This window comes from Lissotriton vulgaris, chromosome 11 (genome assembly GCF_964263255.1).
Source record: "Lissotriton vulgaris chromosome 11, aLisVul1.2, whole genome shotgun sequence".
NCBI lineage: Eukaryota > Metazoa > Chordata > Amphibia > Caudata > Salamandridae > Lissotriton > Lissotriton vulgaris.
Genome location: NC_141699.1, coordinates 371122977 through 371150695, shown reverse-complemented (window position 1 = coordinate 371150695; position 27719 = coordinate 371122977). Strand labels below are relative to the sequence as shown.

At 46.0% G+C, this 27719-nt stretch overlaps 1 protein-coding gene across 2 annotated transcripts in view; it reads right to left on the bottom strand.

Moving 5' to 3' along the window:
* Positions 1–27719, bottom strand: part of CNNM3 (cyclin and CBS domain divalent metal cation transport mediator 3) — a 375209-nt gene that overhangs the window by 52636 nt on the left and 294854 nt on the right. For both annotated transcript variants that reach the window (XM_086943352.1, XM_086943351.1), the window contains exon 7: positions 15079–15217. In XM_086943352.1, coding sequence (XP_086799478.1) covers positions 15079–15217 — 139 coding nt within the window. The remainder of the gene's footprint in view (positions 1–15078; positions 15218–27719) is intronic.

Genomic DNA, 27719 nt, shown 5'->3' with positions numbered 1-27719 from the left:
CGCCGAAGCCTCCGAAGTTTTGGAGCCGACCAAAGCGATGCGCACTTTCGGTTTCGATGCTGGCACCTGCGCAGTATCTGGCGTCGAGACCGTAGGTTTCACTTTCGGTTTCGTTTTGCCAGGGAGTGGCTCGGTAACAATGTCCGTGGCCGGGCAGGACGGCGGGGCCATGGAACTCATAGCGAGATCTTGGGTAAGGCCCGAAGGCGATCCCTCGACCTGGGCCTTAGAAATCGGCACGCCCCCAGAGTCAGTTTGAGGAAGCTCCTCATCCAAGCTATCCTCCATGGCCCCGAGGGCTCCGTCGTCGTCTCCTACCTCCTCGACGACTTCTTCGCCCTTGAACACCTCAGCATCTGCGTCGTAGTCTTCTTCGACGTCCGACGCAGGGTTTGATTCAGAAATGTCCTGGATGGATTCGTCCTCGACGTCCCCTGCATCGAAGATGTCCACAGGCGCCGGAGCAGATTGCTGAGCCTCCAGGCGCGCAGCTCGTCGAAGCTTAATCGTCTTCTTAGACCTGAAGCGGGAACAAGCCATACACTTGTCCTCATCGTGGTCCGGCGACAGACACTTGTTGCACACCGGGTGGACGTCGATGTGGGGGTACTTCGAGTAACAGACCGGACATCTCTTAAATAGACTTCGGTCCATGATGGACGGTCGATAGGTCAGGAGCGTCGACTGGGCCTTCCGCGCCGAGAGCACGCGGAAGTATAGAATCCGGCTCGGAGCCGAGCTAGACGAAGTAAAGCCGAACGCAAGACAATACCGACGTATAGACTAAAGACCTTTTGGTCTCAAGAAAGTTTATCGATTCCGACAAGAGGGAATTAAAGACATCCGAACCCAATGGCGGAAAAAAACAATCTGAGGATGGAGTCGATGCCCATGCGCACTGTAGTCCAGGGGAGGAGCCACCTATCTTGTGATACTTCGAAGACTCTTCCAGGACAACAATGTGCAATCATCCGGACCCAACACTAGGTGGCGATCTATGCACAGATATGAATTCAGCAGCCTACATGCCTCGAACACAAGATTTCACTGGGCTCATGTTATGGCATCATCAAGATCACCTACAATACCTGTCACAGTTGAATCAAGCACATTTTACTAATAATTATTTAAAAGCAAATCTGGCAGCTTAACATAGCAAATAAAAGCAATTGATAATATTTAGATACACACACAACTCTGACTGTTCTATCCGTCAATCCAACTGATATAAACGTAGCAAGAACCCCTTTGGCTCGGCCCGCTCTTGAAGGTACTACTCGTACATAGTAACCAACAAAACCATAAATATGCAAGGGGTCCAGTGACCAAGTCTCTTGGCAGCAAACAATTCCGTACTGTTTAAGTGATGTTTTTCAGTCCGGTTTCTCAGTCTTAGATGCTCCATGTAACAATACTTAGGTCACCTTTATAAGCGGAATTATTGTTATTGTTAGATATAGGAGAAGCTGTGACAGATGGCGGGACACAATACTCTTTTTGTGTGTGAGTATCCTCAAAGATCATTGGCTGTGAGTCTTGTGCTTCCAGGACAGACAAAGCTTCAAATCTATTTGAGAGGGGGAGTGAATTATCGATTTCATGGGAGCCGATTTACTCAATTTAAAATAAGAATTCATTAAACTGTTTGTAGGACCTGTTGGTAGATAATCTTTTGGAAAATAAAAGAAACCCAAAGGTTGTATTCTGATACTTCCAGCATTAAAAGAGTTTTTTCCACAGCTTCGAAAGAAATTTCTAACCAGGCATGGAGTTCTAAAATTAACTATTACACAATCCCTTTCAGGTGATTTTGGCGCTGAGCCCACGAGTCCACTCTTCTTGTAGAGATTACTTTCCTTGAGAGATCGTGGGGGCAATTGGAGTTTCTCTTCAGCCAAAACGAAACTTTGTTTACTAGGGATTCATGTTGTACTTGCCGTAGCGGCGGGACATTCTCCAGGACCATTACATATGGCGTGCATTCTGGTGGAATATGGGGTTGTATATGATTTAAATTAGATCAGTTAACCCAGTTAGTGCCCTTGTGTCCCCCTAAGGTTAGTATCCTGTTTGGAAACCCGTGGGTCTCGAGCCGTTTGTTCACCCACTGATGTCCCAAGAGACAGAGATCTTACAGGTTTTGAGGGTAAGATTTGTTGCAGAGCTGGTCTCTCTCTGGCTAGATTGGTTTTATTTGGGGGTCTTACGTTTACTCCTGGTTGCTCCTTAGTACTTCCATGTGCTTCAGATACCTCAACTCTATTTATCTTTTTTTTTTGTGTCGAAAATACTTTCTTTAGTTTTCCCTCTAAAATGGGAGGTTTTCCGAAAGGTTCAGTACACAATCCAAGTATAGAATTCAGTTGTTTGCAAAGTTGATCTAGGTTGGAGGTTTGTTTCGGGCACTGTTTTTTCCTAACAGGTTCCCCTTGAGGACCCTTTCTTATTTACTTTCTACCTGGGCCTTTCTAATTGGTGCCTTGTAATACTGGGGAAGCAGGGATAGAATCCAAAGGTGTTATGCTAGGTAGTTCTGCTATATTTAGTTATTGCCTGATTTTCTTGCAGGGAGGACTATCGAACCCTGATATAATTTCTAAGGCAAGTGTATCTGCTATCACTCAAGGGTTCGTGGTCAAAATGGGTGAGCATTCTAAGGACTTTCCTGGGTATAATGAGTCTACTTTCTTTTTAAGCCTAGAGGTTAGTTTGGTCCGACTATCACAATTTTCCTGTATTTGTTCCACTTGAGTAGGGCTAGGTTTAGCAGCAGGATTTGATCTTTTTATTGCTGAGTCCATCTTTGCTTCAACTTTATCTATTTCATATTCAATTGAGCCCATTACTGATGTCAAGTAACTTTTAATTGAATTACTCTGTGCGCCGCCCTTCTGTCTTGTTGGGTCTAAATAACCCCCCTTTCCTTTCACTAGAGTTAAACTATAGTTCTTACAATATGGTTGCCTTCCGGGGCTCTTCCACGTCTTAAACAAGCTCCTAGGGATGATCTTTCCCAGGCACAGATGGTATTTATTCAGTTATGATCGAACCAATGTAGAGAGTGAAAGACCTGGCCCAGCCGAGTCTCTGCCTGCCGCAGACGGTTCCGTCCTTGGCCAGGTCTTTGCCCTGGCATGACCGCACATCCCGCGCTGTGGGAGCCGCAAACTGTCTTTAAGCACCTCTGGGCACAGGAGATGCAGCATCAGAACCTCGTGGCGCAAAGTGTTTTGGGGCTTTGAGTCCCCCAAGGCTGTTGGTGGAGTCTGGCTGCAAGATGTTCTAGGGAAAGAACTCTGGTTCTGGGCACCTGGACAGCTGAGACCCAGTACTCCACAGTCAAAGTTGCATCAAACGCAAGGCAGAAAATCTAGGGAGGTGGTACTGCAACAGAACCCCATTTCCTCACAACCTCACAACAAGCCAGGAAGCTTAGCCACCAACTGCGGGAGCCCCCACCTAGTCTGTCAGGGGAGGCCAAGTAGGGAAAATGGCTGAGTGGTTGCAGGGCCTGCTCTGTCTTACATACTTCTGTTCAGGTCACTTTCTCTGGGAAGCTGACCGACCGCAACAGTGTCATGACCTTTTTTTAACTGCATGTTGGCTATTATTCACTTATCCAGGCTTTCTAGTTTGGAATCAGTGGTATCCACCACTGCAAATTCTAACTTACCGTCTCTCTGCAACTGATCCTTATTATAATACTTATTATTGTACCTCTGCAAATGTCCCACACCTTATTTCAAAGTTCACCACCTCTCTTTACAATACCTTATTTCCTGTAGCTCATATACTACCACCAATCAATGCAAGAAAATCCCATACCACCCCCTCCCCACTAAATATCACATCATATTTCCTAGTAATGTAATATACCACATAGAAACTTAAGTAAAGGCATGTAATGGTTACTGTAGAGCACGAGACTAATTCCAATAACCAACAAAAACACTAACCCCGGGATGTGGAGCAGCATGCCACCCAGCGTAAGGTATGTCATGGGAGGGGGGAGGGGGGATGGGGGTTGGGAGGGGGAATGGAGAATGAGGATCAGAAAAACAGAGGACTCAGCCTCCTATATGTACCGTAATAACCAAAGAGAGTCAGTCTGTATGATTGGACTATCTATCCACTCATTAGATTAGGCTGAAAACAGCAAGTTTTCTTAAAATAACCCTCACCCACCAGGGTTTCCCATTGGTGGCATGCTTCATCATAGGGTTCTTCCTGTCCCGCTGGAGAACGAATCGTGCTATAACCTACGAATACGTGGAAGCACTTTGATCATATACTACGAAGAATGGAGAGGTATAAGGAGTAGGAGGGTCTCATCTAGATTGCAACATTATAAAAAATACCTGGCTAAGTAGGGAAAATAATGTATTCTTACCTCTTCCAGGTATGGTTAAAAAATGGGGAAAAATGAAAGACATAGGGTTATGTGCATGTACTTCATGGATCTACATGTGTCCAGCCTTACCCCACGGCTTTTAGTCAGGACCCCCTAATGATCCCTTATGCCACTCCTACTGAGAAAAACAACTCTTTAGCAAGTATTCAATAATTTTGTCAAAAAGTGAAAATGACATACAAATACCCAATTGGTAAGGTTTCTTTTAGATATGTAAAGCACCAACACGTGGCCTCATGAGCTTAGACAGGGGAAAGGGAAGCTTTTAGTCAGACTTCCATCAAAGCTACTCCTTTGCCTGTGGAGTTAGCCTGCTCCGACGGTAAAGCACAACAATGCCCTGTCAGGGTTAGTAAGTGCGATAGCACAAAATCACAATACAATACATAACCCACACTAAAACTAGTATAACACTCCACTGGTTAATATTATAACACTCAGACAGTTAGTTGGTTGTAGTTCATACAGGCTGCCCAATAGTTCCCTTTACTTTTTAAGTCCATCACCCAGGAGCGTACCGGTCTACAACATAAAACCCTCCATTACTATCTGAACAGATGTGGAATAACTGAAGAGATCTGCCACCTACTGCTGGCTAACGGAAGACTCAAATTTAGTCTATTAATGCAGGTCCTGACTAGTCGTATACTACGGCCACTTCTTTGCATCAGACAATGACAGTCAGATGTAGGATAATATTATTTGGATATTTGGATATTTGGATAGGTATTTATAGAGCGCAGACGTTCGCTCCGAAGGGAGCATCTTGGCGCTGTATAACCTAGGACCAGATCACAGGGAGGGTATTGGGGGGCTAAATGGCTGCTTTAGTCCAATCATCAGAGAGATTAAAAATCCACGTTTTGAGGTGCTTCCTAAACGGCTTCTCAAGCGTCTGAAGTCTGAGATGCCTTGGCATGCTGTTCCAGGCTCTAATAGCCAGGGTACTGAGTGTTTTTCCACCTTTAGACTTCAGGTTGAATTTGGAGGGGGTCATGAGGTTTTCTTGTGAGGATCTGAGATTGCGGCCCGGGGTGTAGTGGGGAAAGCGTCTCGACAAGTAGGATGGACCGGATTTGTTGAAGGCTCGGAAGGCTACAGTGAGAATTTTAAAGAGTATTCTCTTGTGCAAGGGGAGCCAATGTAAGGATTTAAGAGCAGTGGTGATTGAGGATTTGCGTGGGAGTTTAAGGACAAGACGCGCAGCAGTGTGCAGGACACTTTGAAGTTTCAATCGGGTGGACTTTTTGGTCCCTGCCAGAAGGCCGTTACAGTAGTCCACGCGAGAGAGTATAAGGGCTACCGCAATGGTCTTTCTGGAGTCGAGCGGGAGGAAGTCAAAGAACTTTCTCAAGGACTTTATAATGCCAAAGCATTTACCTGCTACGGTCGCGACGTGGATATCGAAAGAGAGATCGGAATCAAAAATAACTCCGAGGTTTCTGGACGATGAAACTGTCTGAGGTGGGGCAGCAGAATTATCAGGCCACCACAGGGCGGGGCAGAAAGATGCATTCTTTCCAATGGGCAAGATCTCGGTTTTATTCGAGTTGCAACGGAGGTGGTTGGCATCCATCCATTGAAAGACCGCTGTGAGGCAGCGCTTAAGATTGAGTTCGGCCGTGTTGGAATTGTCGTCGAGAGGGATGACAAGCTGAGTATCGTCGGCATAAGACGTGACAGTTATGCCGAACGATTCTATAAGGGTAAGCAGAGGGATGAGATATATATTGAAAAGGAGGGGACTTAGAATGGAGCCCTGGGGAACTCCACAGAAGACCTTTTTCTCTTTCGATTGGAAAGGGCCCAGTGAGACAGTTTGAAACCTGTCGCTGAGGAAGGAACTGATCCAGGCTAGGGCCGAGTTTGTAACGCCGATGTCCATAAGTCTGTTAAGCAGAATGGAGTGGGAAATAGTATCGAATGCTGCCGTGAGGTCAAGAAGGATCAGAATAGCCTTCTTCCTTTGATCTTGGAGGATTTTGATGGTATCGGTCAGTTCGATCAGGGCGGTTTCGGTAGAGTGTTTCGACCGGAAACCGGATTGTTGGGGGTGAAGTAGGTTGTGGGTATCAAGAAAGGATTTGAGTTCCTTGTGAACTAACTGTTCAGTTATTTTGCCCAGCGCAGGTAGCAAGGTGATGGGACGGAGGTTAGTCAAATCAGAGGGGGGTTTGTTTGCCTTTTTCATGAGAGGTTTAACCACACCTTTTTTCCAAGAGAGGGGAACAGAGCCAGTTTTGAGGGAGAGGTTGACTATTTCATTAATGATGGGGTTTATTTCATCAATGATGATGTGGAGGATCTTGGGGGGGCAAGGGTCAGAAGGGGAGCCAGATTTGCATGAAAGGATCGCTTCTCTGGTCTGAGTCAGGGTCACCGGGGTAAAGTGTTTGAGACTGTCTGCAGTCGGGCGAGATTGGTCTAGATCCAAGATTGAGTACACAGGAGGGGGAGGGGGAAAGTTTTTATGGATGGAGCTGATTTTTTCCTCAAAGTAGTCGGAAGTCTTTTCACACAGCTCTTGGGAAGGGGGGATTTCTGGTTGAAGAGCTTTTGGTTTGGTGAAAGATTTTACTATGGAAAAGAGGGTTTTTTGTTTTTGACTGGCCTCTTTAATGGCGTTTACATAGTAAGTTCTTTTTGCTGATTTAATGGTTGAGAGATAATTTTTCCTCTGTAGAATATAGTTGTTACGATCGTCATTGTCGTAGGTTCTACGCCATTTACGTTCCGCTTTCCTGCAGAGTAGGTGTGCGGCTGTTAGGTCAGGCGTGTACCAGGGGGCTTTAATTTTCGTTTTCTTTAGGGTGTTGTCTTTATTGTTAGGTGGGCATCGTTTTGAGATTTCTTGAGAGAGCCAGTTGTTGAGACAGACTGCATCTTTATCGATGTTACCAGAGGAAGAGGGGGCATTGGTAGGGGAAAAGGGATGAGAAATAAGACTTTTCTGGACAGTTTTCCAATTGATGGAGTGAATGTGTTGGCGAGTGCGTTTTTTGCAGGTAGGCGGGAGAACGCTGAAGATATGAAAAGGGATCAGACAGTGATCAGTCCAAATTTGGGGAATGGGGGACAAGGTGGAGATGGACGGGAAATTGGAACAGACACCATCCAAGGTGTGGCCAAGGGAATGAGTATTTTTCTAAAACAGTGGTCCCATGCAATTCTCAATTCATACTCAATAAATATAGACGAAATCAGATCTATATTTTTAGAATGATATGTCCAGCCGGACAGAGGTCATTCACGTTTACTTAATAAACAAAATTCAAACATAGAACAAGGATACCTTCCACAAAGCCCCTGTGAGGTACACAAGCCTGTGCCCAACACTAGCGGGGTGATTTACAGTTGGAGAGGATAGGAAAGGTTTTAAGGCAAACAAGCGTTTTTCTGTTTACATATACATTGCACAGAAAATATCAGACAGCACCATTACATCAGTTTCATCAACCAAATATATATGTATAAGGTGCATGAGCAAGTCGACGGCGTTTCGGTTCCCCTTAAAGGGTCATGGGAACCATCATCAGGACAAATAAATAATTGCCTTATTACACTCAACCTCAAATTGCCTAAGGAAAAATAGGGAAAAGTAAGAAAGGAACAATTTTTAAGAACAAGACATCAAAATATTAAGATTACAATAGAGTGACTCTTAGTGCTAAGTGCAAAAAATGCTTATTCCAATTAAAATTGTCGCATTATCACTGCATGTGTGTTCAACCATGCTGAACAGTGCCTCTTATCAATGTTATTTCAAGGCAGACGGCAGTGAATATGCAAGCAAGTACACGAAACGAGGTGCAAGTGATGTTTTGAAATGGTGCTGAAGGGTCTAAGTTCGTGTGAAAAACCTTGCTAGTAAGCGCCTTATAGCGAAAAAATGCAACATCAAGCACACGTGAGTTTTTAACACGATGGTGAAAGTACGTGTGATGAGCCATGCTAATGAGCGTTTTATAGCGATACAGATTGCAGCGGGCAAGGAGATCGAAGTGCGCGTGAAGTTTCAGTGCTTAAAATCCGTGATGCCAGAGGGATACACGTATGGCCGGACCGGGAGGCGCGCTCTGCTTACCGAGGCAGTGCGTAGTTTACACGGGGCAGGTCGATGCTCGAAAATTAGCCCGGACCGAAAGCCCTATATAAGGGGAAAACTTGTTTAAAATGCGGAGTTGGTCCAATTAGAATTATACACAGCGTGCCATGCAAGTGAACTTACCAAAATGGGGCTGCGGATTTCCGTGTTACAGAGTCGTAACCGGACGGCGCCAGGGTAGCCTGTATAGAGCAAAAGTTTGTTTGAGGCATAAAAACGCAGGGATTCTCTCAAGGCTAGACTAAACGCGCTGATGTTTTACTCACCAGAATCGGCGGTCATGGAGGAATTCCCTGGCGTGCTGGTGTGCTCTACCCAGGAAGTGAAGAAGGGGCGGGTGTTTTGTGATTGGTCGGTGCAAGTGGGGATTCGGACATAGACATAAACGAGGGGTGTGAGTTGTAGGAGCCATCTTAGGTGAAGTCTAAGGTGATTCTTCATGCAAGGTGACATTTCAAAATTATAATAACAGAAAACGTTGTCTGAAGACACAGTTATTAGCACTTATTTTAGAGTCTTTGAAGTGTGTATATACACAGGGCTTAGATTAAGGCAGTCCATTCCTCTTGCAGGTTCAGGCCTGAATTCAGGCTGTCTGTCTTCAATATCCACTTCAATTCTTCTCTGTTCAGCATACGTGATAGGTCGCCCCCTCTTGGTGGTAACACGACTTGTGTGATAACTGTCCATCGAATCTCATTTTCAGTATGACCCGTGCTTAAAAAATGTTCAACCAAGGGTGCATTTGCTGTCTTACACCTGATGCGGCTGCGATGCTGGGATATTCGCAATTTGATTTTTTGTTTTGTCTGGCCCACATATATGAGATTGCACGGACAAAGAATTGCATATATGAGATTACAACTATTACAGTTTGTAAGAGTACGCAGTTCATTTTTCACATTATTGTATACAAATTCTTTACTCTCAATTGCAAATTCACAGACCACACATGAACCACATTTGAAATGTCCAAGCAGGGGCGGTAGTGACCAATGGTCATGTAGTGTGATATTCCTACCAGTTGTAGGTGGTAATGCTGCCCTGACCAAATGATCTTTAAGATTTTTGCTTTTTTTAAAAGCAAAAAGAGGAGTTTCCCAATTGAGTGGGCCAGAATTCAGAATATGCCAATTCTTTTTTATGCACTGTTTTACACGGCTGGATATTGCAGAAAAGGTGGTTACACATACTACTTTCTCATTGGTCTCTTTAGGTTTGGGCTCAAGCAGAACGTTGCGGGGGCAGTACCAGGCTCTCTTCATAGAGTTTTTAATCAGACGTTTGGGGTAGCCTCTAAACCTAAGCTTCTCAGATAGGGTATTCGCCTCAGTGAAATAGTCCTCTTTCTTAAAGCAATTCCTTCTGAGTCTTAGGAACTGCGAATAAGGAAGACTATCCCTCAGTGCTCTGGGGTGACAACTGTTGTAACTCAAGAGGGTATTCCTTTCTGTGGCTTTGCGGAACAAGGATGTGTATAGAGACCCCTCCTGATGTTGAATAGTCAGGTCTAAAAAGGGGATACTATCTTTGTTGTAGGTTAAGGTGAAAGTGAGGCCATTACAATTGTTGTTAAGCCAATGTGTAAGCCCTGGAAAATCCTCAATGGAGCCACCCCAAATTAAAAAGATGTCGTCTATGTAGCGCTTCCAGATTTTGTATACCCTGATGGAATGGGTTACTACTAGACAGAATAATATGGGTTTCCAACCAGTCCATGTATAGAATCGCCAAAGTAGGTGCAAAAATGGCTCCCATGGAGCAGCCACGTACCTGTTGGTAATATTCCGAGTCATAGAGAAAGAAATTCTGGGTGAGACAAATCTCTAGTAGCTGTATTATGAATAGGGTGGGTACCCTATGGGGACGTGTCCTAGTGTCTAGTATGTTTTGCATTACAAGCAATGAGTCTTTCTGGGGAATATTAGTATATAGAGACTCTACGTCTAATGTACATAGAGTTTCATGGTCAGGATCAAAAGAGTGGTTTTCAATCAAATTGATCATATGCATGCTATCTCTAATATAGCACGCAGTTGACAGCACAAAATCCTTTAGAAAGAAATTAACATAGTGGCCCAGAGGTTCTAAAACTGAGCCATATCCAGACAGTATTGGTCTGCCCGGAGGGTTGTCCAACCGTTTGTGAATTTTGGGCAATGTGTAAAGAACACGAGTTCTCGGGTTGACAATGTTCAAGAAATTATATTCATGTTTGCTTAAGATGCCATTTTCCAGACCTTCCATAGTGACCACTTTAATAAGCTTCTGGATATCATTAGTAGGATTACAAGGCAGTCTACAATAGAGGTCAGTGTTAGATATCTGGCGCAGAAGCTCATTCTTATAGTTTCCAATGTCCTGGAGAACTATCCCACCACCTTTATCTGCTGACTTAATAATCAGGTTGGTGTTATTCCTAAGGGAGTTAATTGCTGACTTTTCATCCAGGGAGATGTTGTAGGGTATATAGAGATGAGACTTCTCTATAATGGAGATTTCCTTGAGAATGACCTTTTCAAAAGTTATAATTTCCTTAGGGATCATACTGGATGTAGGGGAAAAGGTAGTTGGTGGTCGAAATGGGGTTGTGACGCTCTTTGGCTCCGATGGATTAAGCTCAAAATATGAGCGTAGTCTCAATTTCCTGAAGAAGCCAAGTAGCTCAGACTGGAGATTTAAGAAATTCGGGTAGATGGTGGGGACAAAGGATAAACCTTTGCTAAGGATGGACATTTCCTGGGTGGTCAGGGTATGGTTCGAGATATTGAAAATTGGGATGGTATTCAGATTGGTGTTATCTGTTACCACTGATAAAACTTCTGCCTGGTCTGGCGTTCCCCAGGGGGGTTGTGCCATCGCTTCTGTTGTTTGACCCTGCCTCTCTTCTGGGGTTCTGGGTTGCCCCTGGATAAAAAAGGAGTCTGATTGGGTCGTTGTCCACTACCGCCCTCACCAGGATCTGAACTGTCAGAAGAGTCTGCTGAGGAGTCGGTGAAACCCACCACAGTGTTTCTTTTATTAAAGCGTCCCCAGGGTCTAGGGGTTTGTTGGTGTTGCTGGAAATTACGATTCGTATAAAAATCTTTGTGTAAGTATGGATACGTGCATTCAAGAGTGAAGAATTTAATGTCTTTTTTTAACCTTATTTGATTTTTTGTTTTGCTCTATACGATGAAATTCAGAAACTTTTTTCAATTTTCTCAAGTAAGGCTTTCACGTCAGTGATAGTTTTATCATCAGTTATTTGTTTTTCTAAGTCTTTGATAGTCTCCTCAAGTTTTTTGAGTTCCTCGCCAGCAGTTTCAATTCCCAATACTAACCAATGCCTAGAACAGGTAGTACCTATACTGCTAAAGCTTGATATATATTTGGGATTGTCAGTAAAGACTCCAGGAATGTTTCTGATCTGGAGGCCGAGGGGAATGGTATTGGATTTAGGATATTGAGTAAGCATTAAAGTCATCAACTCTAGTCTCACATATTTCTTTTTTTGTTTTTCAAGTTCATCAGAAAGACAAGTACTGCTTGTACCACTAGTTTCCTCCTGATCAGTGAACAAGGATGGCCCTGCACAGATTTTGTTAATATATTCGAGAGACATTACAGTGAGGGAGAGAGTGATGAGCAGTGAAAGCCGCTCGTGCACAGGTAGGGAAGCCGGTGACCACTTAGGAGAAGTGGAAAGGAGGACTCAGGGAATGAGTAGGCAGCTTGACGCTTTGTTGCAGATTGAAAATATCCATTGTCTGCAGAAAATCTCTGGTGAGGGGGGTCGACAGATGTTTCGAGATGCAGGTTAAAGTCGCCCAGGAGGGTGAAATGTGGGTAGCGGAGTAGAAAGTGTCCGAGTGCGTCATTAAGGGAGTCAAGGAATTTTGCGGCATTGCCGGGTGGGCGGTAGATCAAACCACCTGAGAAGGAAAGGGTTTGACTAAGTTTGATGGAGAAACCTAGTCCCTCTGCATCAGTGAGGGGGTCGAGGCAGAAGGTGTGGCAGCTAAGAGAGTTCCTCAGAATGAATGCAACACCTCCTCCTCTACCTTTCTGTCTGTCCTGTCTGTGAAAGGAGTAGCCAGGGGGGAGGGTGATGGCTATTGACTATTAACAAAGTCCAACCCAGTAGATCTCGCAACCACTTCTCCCTCTAACAAAAGATCTTAGAATGGACAACCCAGTGCAGTAACCAGCTACATAAACTATTAACAATGGAAATACCAAAAAAGGATCTGCAAAGCTGCTAGTTTACTAAAAACCATTAACTGTATGCATATCTCACACTTCTTCATCCATCACACTGCTAAGCACTGAGTCCCATAACATAACAGCACCTTGGTGTCCTCATGCACAACAAGGAAACACTTCCCACATAGGATCAAAACAAAGACTTCTAGCGACACATCCTACACGGTGCAGCGTGGTACCCATGTTGGCAAGCACTTAAATGCCCGACAAAGGGGTAGTAAGCCCTATAGAAATGGTGCAATACAATAAGAGAGGACTTGAAGCACCTGCATGCTTTGTAATCCTTTGCCCACTTTTGCTCATAATTCCAACATTATTGAAGATCATGCTGGGCCACAGATGCACTTCAGAGAAGGCGTATGAGGAAAATGAAATAGCAAGAGTTCAGATGCCGAAAATTGACATGCACAATATGAGTCGAACCGAAATGCACAAAAATTGAGATGCAAGATGAAGGGCAGGTTCAACATCTCTTTGTGGGGGCCATTCTAAAGGCTATCCTACGATCCCTGTGCCAATTAGTCATGATGACACACTGTTCTCTAAATCCCTTACAATTTATCAAAAATCATCCACACAGTATCCGCAACTAGGGATGGCAGATAAGGTAGACTAATATTCTGAAAGCATTTCCTGCTACATGATGAAGGCAATACAATGTAAACAGTTTCACAATGGTGGTTAATGGAGCACTCCAATTTGTAAGATGTTGACTGTCAATGAAAGGAGAGAACTCATGGTATTTTGAGATAAATGCTTACAGAGGTACAGAAGGTTCCACTTTAGGAGGGTTGGTTCCTCAATTCACCAATTAAAAAGACCCACCTCAATATTCTAGAATGAGATCTGCGAGATAATATTTCAGCACTAAGACAGCTAGTAAAGCTGGGGACATTACTACTGCATATCCTGGGCAGCATCTCACACGCATCTCACACGCATCTCACACGCATCTCACACGCATCACACACGCACACACGCATCACACGCGCACACACACACACACACACACACACACACACACACACAAAATCAATGGATGTTAATGAGTCAGAGGGATATTCACAGATTGTGAACAAACACTGTAGCACAACTAAAGTTTGCATACAGAGAGGCAATCAGTTCAAAAAGAGAAATCCCTCAAAACCTTTGCCAACTGGGGCTGAATGGAGGCAAGTTTAAGGCCTCCATCGTTTTCGTCATGCCCAGGGTTTAAGTTCCCCGAAATAAAGAGGGTGACCTTCTTCACCAAGAGGCGACTTGTTCCACCTTGTTAGGTTAGTCTATGCGTCCAGATGGGAAGGAGGAAATAGCTGAGCTAAGATTCTTCTAAAGAGATTGACCTCCCGCTCTCCCCCCTTTGCAGGGGATGTAAACAACTCCACTCCTCAGCATAAACAATAAAACATAATTCAGAAAGCAGGAGCCAAAATATTGTGCCAGTAGTGTACTTAGTTATGGACTATTCAGCTGTGGAGCCAGAAGTCGTCCCTGGCAGAGGCCGCTCTAGCAGAGGAGAAAGGAGTCTTATTCCTACTGAAAGGTATTCCTAATTGGACTACCTTTCTTTATTCTGGATGTCTAATGGAGGTTTTCTAGCAACCAGCGGTGCCTTGGTGTGGTTCAGCCACACAGAATTGTTCACATAACTCAACACACTGCTTGAGAGCAGTAGCATATAGCAGCAATTTTAAGAAAAAAGGTAAATATAATGCAGAAACACCAATTGGGAAAAAAGCGAATTCCGTAGAAGTAACAACAACCAAAAGACGCAGTAATCTGCAGTTCCAAATCCTGCCCATAAGCAAACAACAACTTGAACTGGCTGGTAATGTTATGTTATGTTATGTTATGTTATGTTATGTTATGTTATGTTATGTTAATGGCATTTATAATGCGCGCAGCTGCTCCAGCAAAGGAGCGTCCCGGCGCCTGACAAGGAGGCCACACAACATAACTGAAAGAAATAAGCGTTTAAGAAGGTAATGATCAGAGGCTTGCATGTTGAGTAACAGCTTCTTTTGGAGAGACATTTTCAGGCAGAGTCTTAAGTGGCAGGACTTCCCAATTAGGTGAAAGGAGGAGAGAGCAGGTGACTATAAAAGTCTACCCCTCTGATATGGAAGGTGGAGATTTGTGAAAAGTTAAGCAATTCTGTGACTTCCCTTTGCCACATAGGTAGGGCAAATGAACTAGGCACCATCATTTCTTCCCTCTATAACAAATCCTCTTCTAATGCACGTCTCTCTCTCTAAGCAGTAGCTTCAATAGAATCAAGCAAGGTAGAACAAACATAACCACAAACATTTAGTCATACCTGAAGACGCAGTATTTTTCTGGTTCAGCAGTTTCGTTTGACTGTTTGGTAAAACTCGCATTTCAAGACTTTCTGGAGACTGCGGCGATGTATTTACCCTGGAGGCCAGAAGAGCATTCACGTACTGTAACTTAGTGACCTGAGAATAAATGTATTAAAAAAAAATCACTGAATATCCAAGTGCCATAACCTATCATATAAACTTGGACAAAGGGGGGAGAGAACTCTATTTCTTGCATCCACACAGCTTAACACAACAATAGGATAAACTTGTAAGGGATATATGCTGTTGTCATATGCTGGAACAGAGCAAATACAATCCTCAATATGAAGGGCGTAAGCCATTTAAGACTCCTTTGTCATTTACAACAATTTTTGTCTCTCTGCTGGTTCAGTACTTCTACTTTCAAATATTCTACTGAATTATATGATAGCAACAAAAACAAGACTTGGCAAAAAAAACTGTCCTTTGGCAATATCATACTGTTGAGTAGTTTACAACATGCTGTGTAGGCAGGATACAACTTAACGTGAGGTATTGGGTTTTGGTGGATATCAATGAAACTGTAGAAAAAACAATATACAGGGTCTCCATAGATTAACGGGTTGATTTATTTTGTCTGTTGGTGCAACACTGCTTATGTTGTTCATTGTTTGTTATCAATGTTTATGTTTATGTTTGTGGCATTTTTAGAGCGCGCAAATACCCGGGGGTGTCTCGGCGCTGGTGCAGATATATAATATATCAATATACTCCTATTCCAGATTTCCATCCATACTCCAATCAAATCAAATAAACTTTATTGAAAATCGAATAAAGTTTATTTGATTTGAGTATGGATGGAAATCTGGAATAGGAGTATATTGATAACAAACAATGGACATAAGCAGTGTGGCACCAACAGACCAAATAAAAACTCTAGGTTCCTAAATTAAGATTAAGGTTTGTTGAGGTTCTTGTTTTTGCTTGGGCCAGACATGTCAAACATCAAATTCCAAATTAATTCTCTTTGCCAGGCTCCGAGGCATGCCGGGCGTACTGAAGTACAAATCACATGTAGAAGAATTATGAAATGGTGTGTTTGCAATGATGTAAAGATAAAAAGGTGCTGTCAGGTATTTAAGGTAAAAGAGGGTGATCCTAACTTTATCCTCAGTTTTTTTTGCCTTGGGACATTTCAAGGAAGAAAGCAATGCACTCTGTAAAGGCTCCCCTCTACAGGGCAAACATGGGTGGCTGCATGCTGCGCCAGGTAGCAGACAATAGTCATGATTAGGAGTTAGATGGTGCCCCATTTACCCAGCTCGGATTCACCTCATGAGTGACAGAGCAGCGGCACAATCACAGTGACTGTTAATGGATAAACTCTCAGCAACAGGAGGGAACAGTTGGGACTCCATGGGAGAGACCGCCTCTTAGTATGTCCATGAATGTGATTGGTGAAGATCCTAAATAGGGTGTATCACAGTTCTGTCCTAAGAGAGAATGTGTGCAAGAAACTGTACTACTGGGTTGGAAGCAGAGTGGTAGTGTGCTACCTTAGAAGGGGGCTGGGCATGAGTCCCAGGCATTAGAAACGACAGCATGTGGCAATATGTTTAGCTGAATAACTGTCTGACATCCTGGGGGCGGAGTGTGCTTACATCAGGCAGAAAGAGTGGCACAAGACTCATTAAGCAACATCAAGCAGAAAACCAGAGAAGAACAGGACAGATGTAGACACAACCCCTCCTGGTGCATTAGGATATTTTAGACACGGACAAACCTTAGTCTAAGGTGGATACTCTACCACCAGTGATTGGCAGCATCTCATGCTAAGTGCCGAGCCCACCTCCAGCGGTGCTCAGGGCAACTCATTTGTATGTCCACCTGGAAAACCTGAAAGCCCTCTTTCACAAGACACAGGCTCTGACACTGTAGCACAAGACCTAGTTGGCGGGGACACACCTCGCTGGTATATGGGTTTTAGACATGAGAATAGTTGCCTGCCTACAATAAGAGTCCTACAAACAAATGAGTTCGACAATGGGGAACTGGCTAATTCTCAACATTATACTGAGAAGCTGCTGGGCTCGATGTTGATAAAATGTATGAAGTGTCCAAATGTCAAGATTTCATTTTTTTCTTGAGAGCTTGGTATGATTTCGATAAAGCCCCACTTATCAAGCAGAAGTTTTCAGCTGCCCTGGTATAATCCAAGACCATCTTATTTCTAACTGCCAGTTGACTCAAGATTAGCAAAAGATCTTCCATCATTATACTCAAAAGTTAACTTTTGCCTAACATGACATGAATCCCACAGGCTGTACTTAACTGCCTTTATACCCTAATTAAGTGGGCAAACACAAGTAATCATATCAATCTGGAAATCGTTCTTGAAATGGTAACAAATATAAGTGTGTTGGTTTGGAAGGAAAACTGATCGTGTAGTTAAGATAATATTATGGTATGCCTTCACAGACTAACTCGACAGAGAATTAACAAAATACTGATTGTTAAACCCTAGCTGCATAACACTACTACTTTTAGCTCCAAACAATAAAGTTCACCCATCAGTGAATCCCAGAAATGTGTGTGATCTGTTCATCAGTGTCAATCTCAGAATGCTAGGCTTTCATACTTGCCTACAATTTACACAGGGTCAGAGTCTTTCTTTCTGAAGAATAGAGATCTCATCTTATGAAGCAGAATACATTTGCAATGAGTACCCTTTAAAATAAAAGATAATGAACTGGTTACTTTGCTGTATGGTCACGCATGTCAGATTCAGAATCTTACGACTTCCTGCTACTAGAGCACCTCCCAACTTGGTGATAATCTCCTTTTGGAAAGCCTTTGGACGACAATGCAACACTGTGCACTAAAAATTCAGAGCAATGCTGTGATTGTAGTTTGGCAGAATGCCAAACATGCGGTGCATCACCGGATTTCTATCTCTATGAAATGCAAGAGGACTGCCCGTCTCTCAACCCTTGGTGGTTGGGATGGTTATTTGTCATTTTGCATTGTTAAAGAGAAAAGAACATACTTCATCCGCTCTTCTCAGATGGTCTCTAATTTTCGCTTTTGTGTACGAATCACGTTGACCAGATTATGGCAAGAGACCATAGTCACGGATACCTGGAGGTAAAGAGCTGGCATTTTGCATTTTCTGTGGTGGAAAAAAGATTAATTGCTCTAGAGATCTTTGACAGGTGTGAATAGCTCACATGAATCTTGTAATACATCCTGCAAACCAGGAGAATACACCTCATTGGGAGAGCTTTTGATTCCCCAAAAACATATTTGGTTTCTAGACATTGTTACCAATGAGAAAGTTTCTGAAAATGAAAGTAAAACAGGGCTCAGATGCATAGAGGCTCAAGCAAAACAAGCATTTGCAATGCAATAGGTCCTGCATTAGGAAAGTTTGAGCTATTGGTCTTGTAAATGATCATTTTTTTATTTATGTGTTTGTTTTGAAAATAGCTAAATTAATTGCTGTGTCATTAACAATGCCAATAGTTATAACTTTCGCAAATATGACACCTATAGCATTTTTAATGCAACATGTTTTGTATTTACGTGACTTAGATGTATTGATATTACAAATAACAATGGCTTTTAATTTTTTTAAACAATTAATACTTAAATAAAAGTGATTGTAATTTATAATGGCAATAGCTTAAAATTTAGTAAATAACTTTTGTGAAGATTATGTTCAGTGTATTTTATTGTGACGAAAATCCAAGAACAGAAGTGACATATTAACAACTTTTTGTGACATTTGTAATAAAGCTTGAAACATTGAGAGAACATATTTGAACCAGTTGTTGTTGAATGGTGGTGACGAGTGCTGTTGCGGTGGCGACGAGTGCTGTTGCGGTGGCGACGAGTGCTGTTGCGGTGGCGACGAGTGATGTTGCGGTGGCGACGAGTGATGTTGCGGTGGCGACGAGTGATGTTGCGGTGCCCCTGACTGACGCTGCGGTGCCCCTGACTGACGCTGCGGTGCCCCTGACTGGCGCCGCCGTGCCCCTGACTGGCGCGCCGTGCCCCTGACTGGCGCCGCCGTGCATCTGACTGACGCCGCGGAGGCCCTGAGTGACGCCCCGGAGGCCCTGAGTGATGCCGCGGAGGCCCTGAGTGAGGCCGTGGAGGCCCTGAGTGATGCTTTGGAGGCCCTGAGTGATGCTTTGGAGGCCCTGAGTGATGCTTTGGAGGCCCTGAGTGATGCTTTGGAGGCCCTGAGTGATGCTTTGGAGGCCCTGAGTGATGCTTTGGAGGCCCTGAGTGATGCTTTGGAGGCCCTGAGTGATGCTGTGGTGGCGCTGAGTGATGCTGTGGAGGCTCTGAGTGATGCTGTGGAGGCCCTGAGTGATGCTGTGGAGGCCCTGAGTGATGCTGTGGAGGCCCTGAGTGATGCTGTGGAGGCCCTGAGTGATGCTGTGGTAGTGCATAGTGATGCTGTGGTAGTGCATAGTGATGCTGTGGTGGCGCCGAGTGATGCTGGGGTGGCGCCGAGTGATGCTGGGGTGGCGCCGAGTGATGCTGGGGTGGCGCCGAGGGATGCAGGGGTGGCGCAGAGTGATGCAGGGGTGGCGCCGAGTGATGCTGGGGTGGCGCCGAGTGATGCTGGGGTGGCGCAGAGTGATGCTGGGGTGGCGCAGAGTGATGTTGGGGTGGTGCGGAGTGATGCTGGGGTGGTGCTGAGTGATGCTGGGGTGGCGCTGAGTGATGCTGGGGTGGTGTTGAGTGATGCTGGGGTGGTGTTGAGTGATGCTGGGGTGGTGTTGAGTGATGCTGGGGTGGTGTTGAGTGGTGCTGTGGTGGTGCTGAGTGATGCTGTGGTGGTGATGTGGTGGTTCTGGCTACACAGGCCTTTACTGCCTCTATGTGCTCGAAATCCCCAGCCTTTCCCTATCTGTTTCCAGTTACCTGTGTCCTAATGCGACCAATGATGGTGAAGGTCGAACAGTCTGATAAGAAAATGACTTTGAAAGCGTAGGCTGTGCCTGCATCTCTCCCGACTCCCATGAGTCCTGCTACAGGACTTGTGTTTTCATAAACATTAGGTATAACCCTACATTGTTTCTTGTGGACTCTAACGAGGAAAACAGTGGAGGGGCCATTCACGCATTTCATAAACATTACATTCCTTGGTCCAGCTATCTGAGCCCAGAGAAACGTCACGGGCAGATGGTATACATATTTACTAAACACCACGAGAATATTGCTTCAGTGACTACCGCATAATCAAACAACTGAACCGCTGAAGGTATTTATGCACATGTATGTATGTGTTTGTGGATACGTGTAGGCATGCGTGTATATGCGAGCATATCTGTGTATATGTGAGCATGTTTTAGTGTGCGTGTAAGTGTGTGCGTGTATGTATTTTGTGTGGTGGCGTTTGTGTGTAGGGGTTTATGTGTATTTGGTTGTTTGTGAATGTTTGTGTGCGTGGGTGTAATCTATGCTTATTTGTGTGGTTGCGTCTGGGCTCGTGGGCATATTTGCTAATGTACGTATGTCTGTGTGCGTATTTATGTGGTTGTGCGGGTAGGTGTGTATATGGAAGCTTATGAATGTGTGCGAATGTGTATTTGCGTAGCTGCGTCTGTGCGTGTGGATATATTTGCATGGGTACCAAGTGTATTGTTGTGGTTGCGTTTGCGCGTTTCTCAGAGTAGGTGTATTTATGTGGTAGTTTGTGTCTGTGAGGCGTCTGGTGTATTTGCTTGCCCAGATACGTGTATTTGAGTAGTTGCGTCTGTGTGTGTAACTGTGTATGTATATTTGGGTAGTTGCGTGTGCGTTTGTGTGGTTGGTTGTTTAGGTGTGTGTGTATTTTTGCGTGGTAGATATGTATTTGAGATGTTGCACGTGGGAGCATTTGTTCATGTGCATTCATGTGGCTGATTTGTTTGTAGGGGTGTGTACGCAGACAGAAGACAACTGTGACGCACTGAAACCAAACAAAAGAGGGCATGTATTCATGAAAGGGCAAAGGCAGAAAGGCAAAGCCGGACATTATCCCAGTCTTCTCGAGGTACAATCCTCGCAGTTTTAAATGCTTTATGTTGTAGCTTATAGTTGGTTTTTCAAGTAAATTCCAACTTCTATTGAATCATCTGTTTCAGAACACACCCTTTCAGTCACTTGAGAAGCAGCAGGGGAGATAACGACAGTAGAGAGGGTGAGAAAGAGAACAAACAAGAGAAAAGATGAGAGACCGGAGAAGACGAGGCAATACGAAGAATAGGAAAGAATAGTGTGGAGAGAGAAAGAAACAAAGTGTAAGATAGCGAGAAAAAACAATAGGGGTGAGAGAAGTAAATATAGAAAAGAAGCAGACGAGAAAAGAAACAAAGGGGTGAGAGAAAGACTAAATAAAGAAGGGGTGAGGGACAGAGATTTGGAAAAGTCAGTCCTATGAAGTCAGCCTTAGGGTCCTGGCAGGGGTGAATTAGGGGGGAGGAGAAGTGAGGCTGAGCGCGAGCTTGGGAAGCTTCACGCTTCAATGCCTGAGGCCGAGCGCACGCTGGGGAAGCTTCAGATGCCTGTGGGAGGGAGGCTGATGGCTGATGTGGACGCGCGTTCCACATGAGTGCACCACATGAGCTGGACGCAATCCGCGATGGTTTCAGAGCTTGGTTTGCCCTCTATACTCTCGTCTATTTATCCCTTACGGGATAGAATAGTCAAGAGGGGCAACAAACTTCTCCAATTTATTTTAAAAGTATTATATAGCGCTGGCTAGACCTGGAGGTATCAGAGCGTTTTATATGAGGATAATGGTTACAAAAGAACAGTGTTACATAGTTACAGTAGTGTTTAGAGCATAACATAGCATAAAGAAAGACAGTGTTAAATAAATAAAATCCGTTGGTAGCGCAAAAAATAATATAGATGACAAGTCTGGAGAAGCACAGATGGTAGAAGGGGAAAAGCCAGGGGGTAGGAGTACGTATCGAGTCAAGGAAGAGAACATCCATGGATACCAACAAAGTTAGAGTAAGTAGGTCGAACAAGACCGGAGGCTCAGAGGGGGTCAACAAATGGCGAATGTTCAATCTAGCGGTAAAGGGTGCAATTGTTTACTAACAAAGCAGTGAGTCTATTGTACTACAAAAACCATAAATCAGATTAGTTTATTTAGCGGTTTCTGTAGTAGGGGATCTCTGTGTATAGTCATAATCTAGTGAATAGTCCCGCCCATGTGCGTGGACCCCGGCAATCAAAAATAATCTCTTAAGTTGTCAAATCATGCAGAAACTGCAAAGACACTTAAGAGAGAATTTAAAGACAAATAATGCAGCCCATATCCACAGGCTACACTGTCCAGTACTTCAACTAGAAATTCCACCAAACAAAACCACACACAACACAGCCTGCCCAGTTTCTTCCACTAAAGAAACTCTGGAATGATAGAGAGGAAGGCATGGACAGAAAAACCCCATAGGCTGCCATTATGTGGCTTAAATAGGATACTGTGCCTTTAAGAGAACTTTCCAGAACTTTCTCCCAGTATCCCAGAATGCACAGCAGGTCCCTTTTACTTTCAGTTCTTTTTTCCGGCTCCTGCTAACAGGACCCTGGTATTGAGCTCTCCCTTTTTTCAAGGGTTTATTTTGGATTTAAGTTCACTTTTTGATAAAAGTGTTTGCAATTTATATTCTTGGTGTTTCCCTTCTCTCCTGTGTGTTTGTCAGGCTTTTTAGGGCTCTAAAATGCCTGCTCTTTTCGACAAATGCCCAGCATGTGGAAGGAAGAAGGCCAAGACTGATCCACACGACGTCTGCATTATTTGTCTCCCTGAAGCACATGTCCCTGAAGACTGTGACATCTGCCAGAAACTCTCTGCAAGAACCCTGAGGGAAAGGCTGAAGATTAGTCTTAAAGGCCTGGAAGAGAGACGACTGCAGGCTGCAGGTGGGTCTGGGCAGGCTGGGAAGGCTGCCTCTGCCTCTGCCTCTGCTGAGGCCTCTGGGGGGCTCCCCGGAGGCAGGAAGACCAGCAAACGGTCCCAGTCTCCGTCGGCGTCGATTTCATCGACGACGACGTCGAGAGGGATGGCGACGGTGTGTTCCCATCTCCCCGGCGCTCTGGGTCGAGACGGCGTGAAGATTCAACGTCGAGGAGCCTGGTTAGGCTTCCGTCGAAAGCATTGTCTACGGCGTCTTCGTCGACATCAACGTCGAGCTACCGGCGTCGAAGTAGAAGCCACAGGCGTCGGCGCTCGTCGCCGAGGCGATACCGCCGGTCGCCGTCGAGAAGACGGTCGGCGTCGAGGACCTCGAGGAAGAGGACGACGTCGAGGAGGAGTCAATGCTCGTCGTCGAGAATGGATCGGTCGACGTCGAGGAAGGAGAGTTCGACGTCACGGAGGCGACGTTGACGCCTGAGTCGCGGAGGCGACATCCGACACCGGAAAAACGACGTTCAGAGTCGAGGAGAAAGAGGTCAGCATCGAGGAGCCGTTCTCACTCCCTGAAGCGGCGCAGAAGGAGTTCTGGCGCCTGAAGTCACGCTGAGTCTGGTGGAGGGCGCCGGAGGCGGCGATCACATACTGGAGGGGCTGGTTCGCAGTCCCCTCCCCCGAAGAGGTCACCGGGCTCGGTGTTATATACACCACCTCGGCTGAAGACGCCTCCTCCCCCTATACCAAAGGAGAATCCTCCCGTCAACCCTCCTCTACCACCACTTCCTCCCTCAGGACAGCCACCACCACCGCTCCCGCCGCATGGGCCCGCCCCTTGGCCGGAGATACCCCCTGTCCCTCCGCAGAGATCGGTGTCACTACCTCCTCTTCCTACTCCACCTAAGGGGACTCCTAAACCACGACCCCAGGATAAGCCACGAAGACGCCTCCACAGAAACCTGCAGAGCGCCCACGGACCGGGAGGTCACGCTCTCGCTCCCGGAGGAGGGAGCGATTGCGCAACAGGTCATCCATGCGGTCGAGACGCCGCCATAGGAGGCACAGATCTCGCTCTCGCACGAGGTCCTCAGGAACCAGGGACTACTCTCCGACTTTGTGGGGATCGCCGGACACAAGGGTGTCGCCGGTTGATGAACTGGTGGCGTTCCATGATGTCCTATTGAGAGGCGCTGCCAAATTAGGCATATCCTTGACGGTGCCCACGCCTAAGACATCAGTCATTTTCGAGACACTGCACTAGAAACACCTGTCTCGTCCACTACTAACTCTGGTGCCGGGCCTGGAGGAACCGGCCATGGACCTTTTTCTCACCCCTGCGGTGACTAAGGCGGCCCCATCGAGATTGCAGAAAAAATACCGGGCTCCCGATTCGGACCCGGCTTTTCTAAGGGTGGAACCTCCTGCGGATTCTGAGATTGTGACGGCGGCCCGCAAACAGCATGCCACCACCCCGTCATCCACAGTCCCCCCGGACAGAGTCTAGATGGATGGATTCAGCTGGAAGGAAAGTATGTGGAACATCGGCAACCTCTATGAAGGCTGCGAGTGCCACAGCTTTGTTGGGACTCTACGACCGCGCCCTCTGGGACTCCCTCCAGAATTTTGCGGAACACTTGCCTCGTGAGAAGCGGGAACATTTCCAGGAAGTGCTAAACGAAGGGATGCGGGTAGCGAATCAGATTATCAGCGCTGCAGCAGATTCATCCCTCTTGGCGGCACATGGCTTTTGCCATGGGATTAACCAGCGACGACACGCCTGGCTCCGCCTTACGTCACTGAAACCAGACGCACAGCAAAAGGTGGCCAATCTTCCATTCTCTGGCGAGACCCTATTTGGGAAACATGCGGATGACGAAATGGCCAGCATGAAGGCGGAGGCCGAAACACTCACGGCTGTGGGTCTAGAGAAGCCCAAAGAAACGAAGAAATCGTACCGCCCGTTCCAACGGCGGTTCGGTGGGCAGGGCAGAGGACGTGGCCAAGCTTCGGGACAGTCGCAGCAACAACAACAACAGTTCCGTAAGCCGTTCCAGAAAAGCCCGAAGGGCAGAGGTGGCCAACAGTCGGCAACAGCGACCAAAGGCCCGGCCGGGTCTAGGCCCCGAGCGCTTACTTCCTCCGGATCTGTTACCCACTACGGTAGGGGGAAGCATTCAATTTCTTCTGGCAGAGTGGAGAAAAATTACTCAGGACAAGTGGGTGCTGAATATTGTTTGCAATGGATACAGTCTTCGGTTCACCAGCCCGCCTCCAGCAATTCCACCGGTCAGCTCTCGGTTTCAGCTGCGCGAGCTCCAGGCGGAGGCAGATATCCTGCTAAGGAAAAGGGCGATAGAAGACGTACCTCTGTCTCAGAGAGGAAGAGGTCTGTACTCCCGGTTCTTTCTGGTTCGCAAGAAGGACAAGAACGAGTTCATGCCCATTCTGGACTTGCGACAGGCAAACAGATGGATTTGCAGGGAAAAGTTTTGCATGCTGTCGTTGCATCAGATTTACCTCAGTTGCAACAGGGAGACTGGCTATGTGCTATGGACCTACAGGATGCGTACTTCCATGTGCCCATTGCACACAAACACAGGAAGTTCCTGCGGTTCCAAGTCGGCACCAATCATTATCAATACACAGTACTCCCATTCGGACTAAAGTCTGCGCCGAGAACATTCTCGAAGTGCATGGCGGTGGTAGCAGCACACCTGAGGAAGAACAACGTGTTTGTCTACCCGTACCTGGACGATTGGTTGATCAAGGCATCCTCCTTCTCGGAAGCTCGAGCACACTTCCAGAAGACGTGCGTTCTCTTGAACAAGCTGGGGTTGCACATTAACATGTCCAAGTCTGTCCCGACTCCGGTCCAATGCATACAGTACTTGGGAGCCTCCATCAATACGCTGTCAGCAAGCGTGTCTCCTTCGGAAGAGCGACGATTATCACTCCTTCGGAAGGCTCAGGCTCTTATGACCACTCCATCTACAACAGTGAGGACGGTGTCTTCTCTACTGGGATCGATGGCCTCTTGTATCTTCCTGACACCACACGCACGGCTACACATGAGACCGCTGCAGGAGTGCTTGGAGGACCAGTGGGATCAGAGGAAAGGATCTTGGGACGACAAGATACGACTGCCTCTGCATGCTCTTCAGTCACTGAAGTGGTGGTGTTCAGCGGAGAATCTCCTCAGAGGGGTTCCCTTCCACAAGGATATTCAGACGCAGACTGTCGTGACGGATGCTTCTCTCCATGGGTAGGGAGCGCACTCCGGAAACCTACAGATTCAGGGAACGTGGTCCCCGATGGAGGCCACGTATCACATCAATTTCCTGGAACTCAGAGCTGTTCACTTGGCACTGAAGGCCTTTCTTCCATCCTTTCAGACCAACTCTCTGCTTGTACACGATGTATTACCTCAACAAGCAGGGGGGCTCGAGATCACGCACTCTGTCGCAGGAGGCGCAGGCGATCTGGCACTGGCTTCTGGCCAGAGGCCAGAGGACTGACGATAACAGCTACCCATCTGCCAGGTGTGCAGAATGTTCAGGCGGACGCACTGAGCAGACTGATTCAGGAAAACCACGAATGGGTCTTAAACAACAAAGTACTAGGAGACATCTTCGCAAGGTGGGGGACTCCAGACGTAGATCTGTTCGCCACCCCCAAAAATAGCAAATGCCGAGACTTCGCCTCCAGGTACTACCAGCAGGGGACGCTGGGGAATGCGTTATGGATCAACTGGTCGAACAGCTTTCTGTACGCTTTTCCACCCATTCCCCTGATTCCGGCGGTACTCAAACTGGCCCGGTCCAGGGCTCGGATGATGCTCATTGCCCCGGAATGGCCCAGACAGTGGTGGTTCACGGACCTGCTTCACCAGTCTCTCCTTCCTCACATCCGGCTGCCGTGCAGGCCGGACCTTCTCACGAAGTTTGGGGGCAGATGTTGCACCCCAACCTCTCGTCTTTGAGTTTGGCGGCATGGCTCCTGAGATAGTGCAATATGGCCATCTGAATCTGCCTGAACATTGCATGGACATACTGAAGGAGTCTAAGAGACCTTCCACTCGGACTTCCTATGCTTACAAGTGGAAGAGGTTCTGTATCTGGTGCCAGTCTAAGAACTATGACCCGACGACGTGCAAGGAAGACGTCATACTTCCTTACCATCTACATTTGGCGCAGTCTGGCCTTAATGTTCATTCCATTAAGGTTCATCTTGCTGCATTGACTGCCTACAGGAAAAGCCCTTCACAGACTTCCTTCTTCCAGATCCCTGTGGTCAAAGATTTTTTGGAAGGCTTGAAGAAAGTCTTCCCTCCTGTCAGGCTTCCTTCGCCTTCATGGGAATTGAATGTGGTGCTGTCCAGATTGATGAAGGAGCGTTTTGAACCTATTCATAAGGCTTTGTTGCAGCACCTGTCCTGGAAGGTGGCGTTCCTCGTGGCCATTACATCGGCCCGCAGGGTGAGTGAAATTCAGGCGTTTTGTTGCCAAGAACCTTATACTGTATTTTATGCTGCTAAGGGTGTTATGCGTACTCACCCTAAATTTCTTCCCAAGGTTATTTCTGATTTTCATGTCAACCAGACCATAACGTTGCCTACGTTTTTTCAGAATCCATCATCTCCAGCGAAAAGGTCTCTACATTCCCTGGATGTTAGGAGGGTGTTGAAATTTTATCTGGATAAAACCAAAGATATTCGTATGTCAGACCAATTATTTGCCA